This window comes from Myotis nattereri (assembly GCF_964212035.1).
Source record: "Myotis nattereri genome assembly, chromosome: 7".
Classification (NCBI taxonomy): domain Eukaryota; kingdom Metazoa; phylum Chordata; class Mammalia; order Chiroptera; family Vespertilionidae; genus Myotis; species Myotis nattereri.
This window is the reverse complement of record NC_138082.1, coordinates 13830812-13843814: the sequence shown is the minus strand read 5'-3', so window position 1 is coordinate 13843814 and position 13003 is coordinate 13830812. Positions and strand designations below refer to the sequence as shown.

The 13003-nt window shown below is 39.1% G+C and overlaps 1 protein-coding gene across 1 annotated transcript in view; it reads right to left on the bottom strand.

Moving 5' to 3' along the window:
- Window positions 1-13003, bottom strand: part of ADAM23 (ADAM metallopeptidase domain 23) — a 156264-nt gene that overhangs the window by 61032 nt on the left and 82229 nt on the right. The window contains exons 5-9 of the mRNA XM_081095733.1: window positions 10048-10130; window positions 8770-8833; window positions 3615-3687; window positions 2447-2517; window positions 399-464 (exon numbers count right to left, since the gene is read on the bottom strand). Coding sequence (XP_080951859.1) covers window positions 399-464; window positions 2447-2517; window positions 3615-3687; window positions 8770-8833; window positions 10048-10130 — 357 coding nt within the window. The remainder of the gene's footprint in view (window positions 1-398; window positions 465-2446; window positions 2518-3614; window positions 3688-8769; window positions 8834-10047; window positions 10131-13003) is intronic.

Below are 13003 nucleotides of genomic sequence, written 5' to 3'. Positions count from 1 at the left end.
TAATTATATCTGCAACAAAAAATAATAATTAGTAAGGAAAAATAACATGCTAGCAGAGCAAAGACATGGAATAAAATTAGAAAGCAGTGACCACATACACAGATGGAGGAAAGTAGAGAATAAGAATTTTAAATGAAGATAAGTGAGAAATGCCACACAGTTAAATCCACCAATTATAATCATTATTAAACAGAGAAAGTTGAGACTTCTGAAATTTCTATAAAACCCAGTGTTCCAAAACACCATAAAATAAATGAAATCATTTAATATTTCCAAAAAATAAAACATCTAAGTATCTTGCTTTAAAAAAGTAACAAATAATAACTGAATATAAAGAGAAGTGTACTCTTTCTCAAATAAGCTGTTGGGTTCAAAACCCATTGGTTCTATACTCTTACCGTTTTGTGATCATTAACAATCATAAGTTCCAAATATTTCATTTCTTCAAACACACCACGAGATGGCTGTGGAATATAAAAATGTATGGTCAGAGATAATAGCACCTTCTCTGAGGATGACTGCTTAGTCGTAGATTGATTTTGAATTTCAGAAGAACTCTTTGCTGCCTATTTTATAAACACCCTTGAAGAAACTTGCTCAGAAAAATAGAAAAAAAGTGACCATAAGGTGTGAGTGAACATTCAAATATTCAGAAAAGAACAATATTTAACTATTATTAAAGTACTCATTAAGACAGAGAACAGAGCCCCATGTTGTTTTTATATTATTTTATATGTAAAAATATCCTAGAGAAAAATATACAGTATAATTCTGTAAAAGTAAATCATCTCAATTAAGATGTGATAAAAATTCACATCTATTAAAAGTTCAAGGAAAACCTATCCAAGAATAGCAGAGCTCATTGAGAAAAGGTACCAATGTAGTAAAACAGAAACCTTAACTCAGCGGAGTGAAATTCTAATAATAATGTACTAATTCTTAACTTCTCACAGGAACAAATACTAATAATTACAATATTCTAAATTGTTCCAGATTTTTATTATTACTAGATAATCCATTAAGAGCAAGGGCTAAATATGTTAGCCATTAGGTTGGACTTCTTTTTCATAGTAGAAAACTACAAGGCCACTGATCGTTTTACATTTGGTAGGGGTGGACTTTAGTGAAATGTCATCAGCCTATGTAAAACTTATTATTACCAACCACATCTTTAAGAGTAAGCAAAAACATATCTCAATTTGAAAGAAAAAAAAAGAGAGAGAAAAAAACACACACCTGTATCCATAATCACCGTAATACAAAAATAGGACCACAAAAAAGAGGATGATTTCACCTACAACTAAGTTTTTGATGGCTGGAGGTCTAATTTTTTCACACACAAAAATACATTCACCAAAACCTTATCTAAAATGTACAATTTCCAGCATAATTACTTATTAAGTTATCTAGTAAATTACCATGTAATCTATATGCTGTGGAATTAATTCTCGGTTACATAGCATTCACCATGTAATTACAAGACAGTCCCGATCATTACAGCTTCCTAATCTATTATGAAAAAGACCAGGAACATAATTTCAGTTACAATGCCCCTATACAAGTATCAATACATGGGAGCCAAAAGACAATTGTTGATTATATAATGACACGATTCTTATTTAGCAACTATCATAATACTAATGGTCAAGTAGATTCATTCTCTTCAGAAAAACACATCCAGCTTCAAAGTTTGGTATAACAGAGTTTTTAATTTGAAAGAAATAAAAATAAGCGTGATTAGCCAACATTTAAAAACCTAACTCCTTCCCCTATTTCTCTTGTTAACAGAAATGTTTTATATGATGCTATACAAGACATATTTTTAAAAGTCAGCTATATTTTCAATAGAAAAAAAAATGCACTGCAATTTTCATTTAAAAATAGAGCAAAAATAACACATTCCTTATGTGGCCACTAGGGCTCACAGAACACTGGAGTCAGTTTATTATTGTTAACTAGGAGTCCAGCGCAGGATTCTAAATCACACGGAGCTGCCCACCCTGGAGTCGCCGGTCGGGCCCTGCCTTGCTCTCCAGCCCCTGAAGCAGCCGTAGCCATTGGTGATCAGGCCCTCTCCCAGCGCAGGCCCGGAGGCCCCTGCCGCCCTGCCCCCCACGCTGCAGGCACAACCTCCTGTGTCCAGTTAACCCGTTACAGCGTCCCGGTTAATTAGCATAGTTCTCTCTCTCTCTCTCTCTCTCTCTCTCTCTATATATATATATATATATATATTATAGATAGATAGGGAAAGATGAATAAAAAGCAATATGCCTATAGACTCAACTTATAGGGGTTTGGGAGGGTTTGGGCTTGTTGTTTTTGTGTGTCAGAGGAAGCTGCCCAAATCCCAAGTGTGTTAAGTACACTGAAATACTGTGTGATGACAGGCAACAATTTAACGGAGTCCAATGGCCCCACCTGTGGCTTATGCCACACTCACACTCACTGCTCTCTTCCTTCTCCTTTTCAACCACTGTAATTCAGACAAAAAGGGCCACTGATCGCTGCTTTCCACACCTGAATAAAAAAAAAATAAGGAATACCAGAACTTATGCTTGACTGTACTTCAACGAGAGTATGTTTTTCAAATATTATATGAAGGTAAAGCAGTCTGGAGAGCAACTTCATCTAAAATCAAAATCAAGGTGGAAAATGCATGCCAATCAATAAACACTTCATATTCTCACAGTCACAAATATATTTCAATTTGTAATTAATAAATCATAATGTAATTCAAACATAATTTTCTTCCAAATATCACCAATAACATAATGAGTTTTCCAAGACTCATTAGAATATGCATATTTGACCTACAACCACCTGACCTTCAATTTCTGAAAGCTTAAGAGTATTCTACAGTTTAGTATATATTAAGTATATAATTCATTTTAGAATTAAAAAATAATGTATGCCATGTCCTTGCTGGGTGGCTCAGTCGGTTGGAGCATTGTCCCGTACACCAAAAACTTGAGAGTTCAATCCCAGTCAGGGAGCACACGGGAAGCAATGCATCGAAGTTTTTCTCTCACATTGATGGTGTTCTCTCCCTCTCTCTCTCTCTCTCTCTCTCTCTCTCTCTCTCTCTCTCTCTCTCATCAATTAAAAACATATCCTTGGGTGAGGATTAAATAAAATAATAATAATAATGTATGTCATAAGCTTTTGCATAAATTATTAAAGACTTTTGGCATCAGGATACAGAAGTAGTAACATCACGTACTGCAATAATCCAAAAGAAGCTTTTGCAAATCAGCATGCTTAAGATGCCTCAGAGAGAGACATAAAAGAGAGGCAATGCAAGTTCGCCGAAGAGCAGTAAACTGCCAGGGAAATTTAAGCATGAACCTCACTGTAAATCACTCTCTTAAATTTGGCCTTACTCTCTGGTTCCTAACACCGCTTTATTCCCAGGCTTCATTTTTCAGTCTCTCCATCGAAAACAACTATCCACATCTCATTACATGAAAGCCACAGTTCTCTCCACAGCCCACCACACTGCTCACTCCAGATCTCAAGTCAGCTCTGCCTCCCAGCAAGCCTGCCTGTCTACCTAGTTCCACCAAGCTATAGTTCCTATCACACAGAATAGAATGGCTACTTGGATTAAAACTTACTGAGATTCTTCATTTGCTTAGAATATTGTCCCGCCAAGGTTTTCTGGATTATATGTGGTCGACCTGTGCTTTTCTGAAACAAAAACAATTGCAGAAAATTGAAAAGTAAGATGTGATTATACCTCTACAGAATAGTATTAGAACTTTCCTTAATATCCTTCCTAAAATTGGGACATTTATATGCTAATGTTTTAGCTATCAAGAATGAAAAGTGTAGCCCGGCCAACATGTCTCAGTGGTTGAGCGTCAACCCATAAACCAGGAGGTCATGGTTCGATTCCCAGTCAGGGCCCCTAGGTTTGATTCCAGGTTGTCGGCTCGATCCCCAGTGTGGGGCATGCAGGAAGCAGCTAATTGATGATTCTCTCACCACTTTTGTTTCTCTCTCTCTCTCTCTCTCTCTTTCTCTCTCTCTCTCTCTCCCCCCCTTCCTCTCTGAAATCAATTTATATATATATATATATATATATATATATACTTAAAGAACGAAAAATATATGTTGTATTGAAACTTAAAATAGAGTATCATCCAATTGTTCCAGCTTAGATAAAAGCAATAGTTTTATTAGTTACTCGTAAGTCTGAACTTTCTCCAAAGACATGAATAGGATATTCACAAGAAAGAAACACAAATAGCCAATGCATATATGAAAAAAACGATGAATTCTTTAGTATTTCTTCAAAATGAAAAAAATTTTAAAGATATACAAATTTGTGTCTTCAAGTTGGCAAAGGTTAAAAGATTATGATAACCAAAGTTAATTATAGCTACAAAGCGAAAAGTACTCTTATACACTGCTGGTAGGAGAAAATTGGAAGCATAGTTCAAAAAGAAATTTAGCAATTCTATCAACAGCCTTGAAAACATTAATATCCTTTCCCCTAGAAATTACACTTCTAGAAATGGCTTATTTCCATGACTATTATTACTATTAGCTTCCATTACTGGGTGCATTGTATGTGCCAGGCACTGTTAATGAACACATTACACAATTTAATTCTCACAAGAACTCCATACGGTGCATATTTCATCCCCGTTTTACAAATAAAAATATGAAGCTCAGAGAGATACATTACTGATTTAAAATTATATTACAAAATAATGATCCAATTTATTTTTAAGTATGTGAGGATATATCTTGGAAAATGGAAAGAAATTCACTGAAAAGTGAAGAGAAGTTATTTCTGGGGGATGGGATGAAATGTAATTAATGTTTTGTAAAGTTTTTGTTTATTTTTGCTTTTCTGAATTTCCTATAATGTATCAGTCTTATAATTAGAAAATTGGTTTTTGAAAAAGTGTTCTTAATAGATTACATAAAAGACTTACAATAATTAAGAGTTTTACTATCCATTTACTGCTTAACAGATAACAAATTCTCATTAGAAGCATCCTATCCTTAATATTTGAGTTATTATAAAGTAGACTAAAATTAATAATAAGAATAAACAAAATATCAAAAAAAATCTAAATTTGAGTACAGTAAACTCTTAATTCCAGAAGGGGTGAAAAAATGACTAGAGTAATGACACTCACAACTAGTTTAGCAACACAATTTTAAAACTGACTAATTTAAAGTTTCAAGTATTGTTCCTTTCCCTCCACTGGTGGTGAAAATAAGGGCAAATTATTACGTGAAGTGAAATAAGTCCAACAGAGAAAGACAACTACCATATGATTTCACTTATATGTGGAAACCAAAAAACAAAAATACATGAACAAACAAAACAGAAAACAGACTCACAGATACAGAGAACAGACTGATGGTTGCCCGATGGGAGGGGGGTTGGGGGTGGGTGGAAAAGGGACAGGGATTAAGAAGTACAAACTGGTAGTTACAGAATAGTCATGGGGATGTAAAGTCCAGCACATGGAATATAGTCAATAATATCGTCATAGCGATGGATGGTGCCAGGTGGGTACTAAATGTATCAGGGGGACCACTTCATTCATTATGTAAGTCTCACCATTATGCACCTGAAACTAATATTGAATGTCAACTGTAATCGAAAAAAGTAAAACTAAAAGTGGGAAGGAAAGGTAGGCAGTAAGAAAGGAGGCAAAAAGGAAATAGCACTAAGCTTGTAACAGCAATCCTGGAAGAACAGGGCGATGGGCATAGCAATGCAAAGTCAACGCTATGAACAGTGGTTCTCAACCTTGGCTGCACATTAGAATCACCTGGCAGTCTTTTTAAAATCCTGATTTCTGGGCCTCATCCCCCGGAAACTGTTTCTTTGTTACTAATGTTGTGGCCCCACCCCATAACAAAGAAACAGAAGTTCCGGGGGATGAGGCCCAGAAATCAGGATTTTAAAAAGATTCCCAGGTGATTCTAATATGCAGCCAAGGTTGAGAACCACTGGTGATGAACATTAGGATCATCGCAGCTTATATTTATAAATCTCTTCAATAGTTTAGTATATAACACATTTTTGTGTGTCAGAGGAAGCTGCCCAAATCCAAAGTGTGTTAGGTACACTTAAATACTGTATGACAGGCAACAATTTAACAGAGTGAAAGGGCCTCACCTGTGGATTAATACAGTCACATACATTTGTGAATCATCAAATCTACAAAATTGCCCTATTAGGAATGTCTTGAAAAGTAATCTCAAGGCTTTAAAAAACAAAACTCTAAGGCTTAGGGAGTTGCTGTTGTAAAAGATTTTAGAGAGAGGAAGGAGAGAGAGAAAAACATTGATGTGAGAGAGAAATATCAATGCATCGCCTTCTGCAAGTGGCCCAACAGGGGATCGAATCCACAACTTGGGTATGTGCCCTGATGGGAGCTGGGCATTCCCCTCACCCCCATCCCCGCCATCTTTCAGTGCATGGGACGACACTCCAGCCAACTGAGCCACACTGACCAGGGCAGGGAGTTCTTATTTTTTGGTTTGGTTTTGTTCCGTAGGTTTTACTTTATTTTGTTTTGTTTTTTTGTGGTGTTTTTTTTTTGGGGGGGGGGGGAGTGGGACAGGTAACAGGGCTATTAATTAATGCCAGAAATCAAAGTTAATTTTTTGCTGAACTCGTCAAATAATTTGGCTATACAGTATACAGGCTTTCTACCTACCACTGTAGTACGGGACAAACATTTTACTTAATCAAAATATCTTTATCTGGGTGGCGTTGTCTCATTATCTGTTAATTTTTATAGTTACCAGTTGAAAAATTATATAGGATTATTCACACATTTACCATTTAAAATTTAGTGACTTTTCTGTCTCAAATTTGAAACTTACCCGATATTCATACATTGCCACAACAAAGAAATTAAATGTGTTCAACTGTTATTGTCAATAGCCTACATATATGACTATTACCTGTTTCTTTTTAAAAATATATTTTTATGGTTTCAGAGAGGAAGGGAGAGGGAGAGAGAGATAGAAACATCAATGATGAGAGAGAATCGTTGATCAGCTGTCTCCTGCACGCCCCCTACTGGGGATCCAGCCCACAACCCAGGAATGTGCCCTGACTGGGAATCGAGCTGTGACCTCCTCTAGTTCATAGGTCGATGTTCAAGCACTGAGCCACACCAGCCAGGCTACCTGTTTCAAAATTTATTTTTCTACATTTGAAATCTCTAAAGATAAAAATCATTTTCTGCTCCCCATCAAATGATTGCAATATTCTGATCCTATCACTCTCACAATATTTTCCCAGTAGCAGTGCTTTTCACTGACATAACATCCCTACTGTTACCTCTCAGTGCCTTCATCGGCTACCATTCCCCCCACTTTTCAACTCCTCTCCAACCTGGGTTCCTTTAACTTCCTACAACACACTGGGAACAGTCCTGCCTCAGGGCCTTTGCATGGGCTCTTCTCCTGAAATGTTCTTCCAGCTCCCTAATGTCTAGAAGGTCTTCATTCAAAACTACTATCCCATTGTGCCCTTCCCTGGATTGTTAAAGTGAAGGTTAAACTCCATTTGGCTTCATTTTTAACCCTTAGCATGTATCACTGTCTAATATACCATAATTAATTATCCAGTCTATTTATTCCTGTCTGTCCCTGTAGACTATAAGATCTATTAAGCCCAGGATCTATATCTATTTTGTTCACCATTTTATCCCCAGCACCTAAAATAGTACCCAGCATGTAGTAACTCTCATTACAGTATTTAATGAACATATACCAAATTTTAAATTTGGCTACATGCTATTAGTGAGCAACACTATTAGAGTGTACTGAGATATAATTGACATACAATATGGTATAAGTTTAAGGCGTAGAGCATAATGATTTGATATATGTATATAATGCAAAATGATCTTCACAATAAGTGAACAGCCATCGCCTTACATGATACAAAATGTTTTCTTGTGATGAGAACTAAGATCAACTGTCTTAGCAACTGTCAAATATACAATACAGTATTGTTAACTATAGTCACCATGGTGTATATTACACTCCCAGAACTTAATAACCTTCTAACTGGAAGACTGTACCTTTTGACCATCTTCACCCATTTTCCCATTGGCCTCTGGTAACCACTAATCTGTTTTCTATTTCTATAAGTTGTTTTTTTAGAGTCCCTACAGATGACATTATACCGTACTTCTCTTTGTCTGCCTGATTTATTTCACTTAGCATAATGTCCTTGTGATTTTTTTGTCTAGCCGATGGCCTGTGAATGACTCTAAACATTATTTTCTCCCCTACCTCTAAAGAAACCTAAATATTATATAATCTAATCATAGTTCAACCCACAAATTTCCCCACTGAAGATTCTCAGACTCCCAAAAGTTAAGTACACACTTAATAGTTGTAAAATTATCTAAAGAAGGAGTGAGAATAAAAGCTAGTTTAGCCCTGGCCAGTGTGGCTCAGTTGGTTGGAAGGTCGTCCCATACACTAAAAGGTGGTGGGTTTGATTACCAGTCAAGGCATATACCCAGGTTGTGGGTTCAATCCCAGTCGGAGCATGTGTCACAGCAATGTTTCTCTCCTCTCTCTCTCTCTCTCTCTCTCTCTCTCTCTCTCTCTCTCTCTCTCTCTCTCTCTCTCTTCCTCCCCCTCCAAAGTTTAAAACAGGTACTATGTTTAAATGCACAGTGAAATCTACATTATGTTCTCTTTATTGCTCAAAGGCAAAGATGCTGAAAGAATAAAACATCACAAGGAAACTGATGTCACAGCCAGACTTACCTCATCATGAATCAGCTCCAGTGGTTCAATCATATACACAAAGGTATTATCTTCAAACATACCACTGCAGTGTGAGAAACCACACAAGGAGAAAATTAACAATTACAGCAAACAGCAAGAAATAGCAGGGGAGCTGCATATTGCATCTTTAAAAAGAAAGAGTATAATGGGAGGGATGAGGACACACTTATAATACCTTAACCAATAAAGAAATTAAAGATAAAAAAGAAAAAGAAAGAGTATATCTAAATAAATACCTTTATACTGCCTCAAATCTAAACTATGTATTTGCACAGAACCCCATGGTGGTCCCCACACTACACTAGACAGCATCTAGGCTACACAGGGTGTAAAAAGTATACACCAAGAGCAGACAAATTATACATGATATGATTAATTTTTTTAATTAAATGGACAGATTAGAAGGTTAATCTGGGATTGGACTGTTCATGCAGTTCCAGTATCGCGAGTTGTTTCTCCAGGATAATGCACGACTAGTCCAAATTTCTTGTTATGCAAATCCTATATCATCGATAAGAAAATAGTCAGGTTCTTCATGTGCAACAATAATCTAAAGCCATCTGATTCGAAAGAGGCAAATGAAGGATCTTTATGCTTGCACGTTGTGAATTTCCATTAAGCAGAATGCCTCTGTGCTGAAAATCACATTTAATTTTTGGAGATACAGAAATTTTTGTTGTGTGCAGAGATCAGATTTTTGAGATCCTTTTTCTTCACATGAGCACAAATAGATCTTTACATGGCGCGCGTGGGTTCGGGTCCAAAGGCAGCTACAGGTGTTTTTTAAAGCCTGCCTCAAAGCTGATGCATGAGCTCCTCTCTTTCACACCCCCCGTCACCTGGCTAGCGCCTAGTTATCCTTAGGTCTGATCCAGCTGATATGTCCTCCAGCGTCCACCTCTGGGAAACATTCCTGGATCTAGGTTAGGTCACCCTATAAATCCCTGTCCTTCCCCTTCACAGTACCTACCAAGAAGGCAAATTAAATATTAATCTGTGTAATCATTTGTTTAACCTCAGAATCTCCTGCAAACTCTAAGTGTTAAGAAAATAGAGTAATACCTTAATCAATAAAGAAACTAAAGATTAAAAAAAAAAGAAAATAGGGACTACACCCTGCTTGTTCATCACTCCATATCCAGTCCCTGGCATAGGACTGGCACAGAAGAGGCACTACAAGACTTATCTATGAGAGAAAAGATGGAAAGGATGAATGAATGGAAGCAAGGTCATTGTCCCAATGAGAGTCTCACGCACTGAAGTCCATTGCAGGTCGACAGAGCTGCCCGGGAGTCCTTGACGCCTCGGATGCTCCCATGGTAATAACAGTGCTCTCCACCCTACAACGCAGAAGGTTTGAGAAATTATGTTTTCTGCATCATGATTCACTCCTTGGGACGCGTCTATAAAGCAAAAACAACTGTGAGGAAGGTCCTAAAACCTCTTCCTGGTTAATATGAAATCTCAAAGCACAAGGCAATTTTTCAACTTCCCCATGACAAGCATGTGCCTATAAAATTCAATGAAGGAGAAAAGGCTTGGTGGGAATAAGACACCAATACCACTGGTACAACTTATATAGCTTTCTTAAGCATGGAAGGGAGTAGATACTTAACAAACTGTTTTGGAATAAGGTCTTCTACCTAACTGAGGACAGGCCCCAATGTTGTTATTTGTAATCATTTCTTATGGAAAATTACATAAAACCTTATTAATTCCTTTCCTACTATTAAAAATGAGTTTTAAAAATTGGAAATCTACACTAATAAAAGAGGAAAATGGTAATTGGCGTACGGCGATACCTTTTTCATTGGCTAATCAGGGCTATATGCAAATTAACTGCCAACAAGATGGCGGCTAATTTGCATATGTAGGCACAATGCAGGGAGGCGAAAGGGAAAGCAGGAAGAAGCCCCCTGCCACTGACAGTGATCGGAAACCCAGAGGGGAGCTAAGAGCTGGGGGGCAGGGCAAAGGCGGCCCTGGGGCCGCCTTTGCCCTGCCCCCCAGCCATGATCGGAGAATCAGGCACTTTTGCTGCCCTGGCCAGTGATAGCAGGAAGTAGGGGTGGAGCCAGCGATGGGAGCTGGGCACGGTCGAAGCTGGCAGTCCCAGGAGCTAGGGGTCCCTTGCCTGGGTCTAAAGCGGAGCCCACGATCGCGGCGCCCCCCGCTGCCACTGCAGGTCCCCGCTGCCTGGGCCGGAAGCCTAGGCCAGAGGCGTTAGGCCTGGGCAGGGGCGGAGCCTGCAACCGCGGGGAGCTGGGGGTCCCCTGCCCAGGCCTGACACCTCTGCCGGAGGCCTCAGGCCTGGTCAAGGGGCCGATCCAGTGATTGGTGATCGGAGGGTGATGAGGGTCAACTCCTCTGGCCGAGGCATCAGGCCTGGGTGGGGGGCAGAGCCGGGAATTGGGGGGATATGATGGTCCCCTTGCCCAGGCCTGAAGCCTGGGTCAGAGGCGTCAGGCTTGGGCGGGGGGTGGAGCAAGCGATCACAGGGAGATGGGGGTCCCCTGCCCAGGCATGATTCCTGGGCCAGAGGCCTCAGGCCTGGGCGGGGGCCAGAGCCAGTGATCGGGGGGAGATGGGGGTCCCCTGTCCAAGCCTGACACCTCTGGTGGAGGCGTCAGGCCTGGGCAAGGGGCCGATCAGGCGATCGGAGGGTGATGGGGGTCAACGCCTGAGGGCTCCCAGTATGTGAGAGGGGGCAGGCTGGGCTGAGGGACACTCTCCCGCCCCCCCCCCCACCCAGTGCACGAATTTCGTGCACCGGGCCCCTAGTAATATATAAATTAGTTGTCAAAATCAAATAGTAACTACAAGGTCTATTTTTTTAATATAGCTATTTCCTTCCTCCCTCTCGCCCCACCTCCACAGCCATCATTTTTAACTGCTGCTTCTGCTGTTTACCTATGTATTTCTGAATGGAACATTTTTACTCCTCTGTCCTGATTTCACTTTAGAATTATCTTCCTAATATAGAATCTTAACAACCCTCTTGCCTTCAATACTAGTACATTCCAATCCACATCACCAGTTTTGGGTTAAATTGGTATTTAGTGTTTCTATTACAACTATGCAAAAAAATTGTACATAGTTGTGATTACATATTCTTTTTTGCTCCATTTTAAATATTTTCAAGAATATTTGCTTTGTTTTCTTGTTTGCTGGCTTTCCCATGTATTTAATAGCCCCACCATCTAAAATATTATCTACAACTCTCCTCCTATCATCAAACATATCGGTAATTTATCACAACCATTTTGTTCCTGGAGACACCCTTATGGTTTCCCTTTGACCTCCTTCTAGGCCTGATGCAAACCTGCCAACCAGGACTTCTCTGCAGCATCACCCTGGGAGCTCCCTTCCCTCACCCCTGCTGTATTGATTTCTATACCCCATGTCTTCTCCATTCATTATCTCACCCTCCCCTTTTCTGGAGGCACACATCCTCTGCTACTTTCTTGAAAAAGTGTTCATGGAAGAAAAAGTTGGTGAGAAAACTTGCACAATTGAAAATTTCTTTTTTTTTTTTTTTAATTAAATCTTTATTGTTCAGATTATTACATTTGTTCCTCTTTTTTCCCCCCATAACTCCCCTCCTCCCAGTTCCCGCCCCACCCTCCGCCCTCACTCCCCACCCACTGTCCTCATCCATAGGTGCACGATTTTTGTCCAGTCTCTTCCCGAATCTCCCACACCCCTTTCCCCCCCAAGAATAGTCAGTCCATTCCCTTTCTATGTCCCTGATTCTATTATAATCACCAGTTCATTCTGTACATCAGATTATTTATTCACTTGATTCTTAGATTCACTTGTTGATAGATGCATATTTGTTGTTCATAATTTGTATCTTTACCTTTTTCTTCCTCTTCCTCTTCTTAAAGGATACCTTTCAGCATTTCATATAATCCTGGTTTGGTGGTGATGAACTCCTTTAGCTTTTCCTTATCTGTGAAGCTCTTTATCCGACCTTCAATTCTGAATGATAGCTTTGCTGGATAAAGTAATCTTGGTTGTAGGTTCTTGGTATTCATCACTTTGAATATTTCTTGCCACTCCCTTCTGGCCTGCAAAGTTTCTGTTGAGAAATCAGCTGACAGTCGTATGGGTATTCCCTTGTAGGTAACTGAGTTTCTTTCTCTTGCTGTTTTTAAGATTCTCTCTTTATCTTTTGCTCTTGGCATTTTAATTATGATGTGTCTTGGTGTGG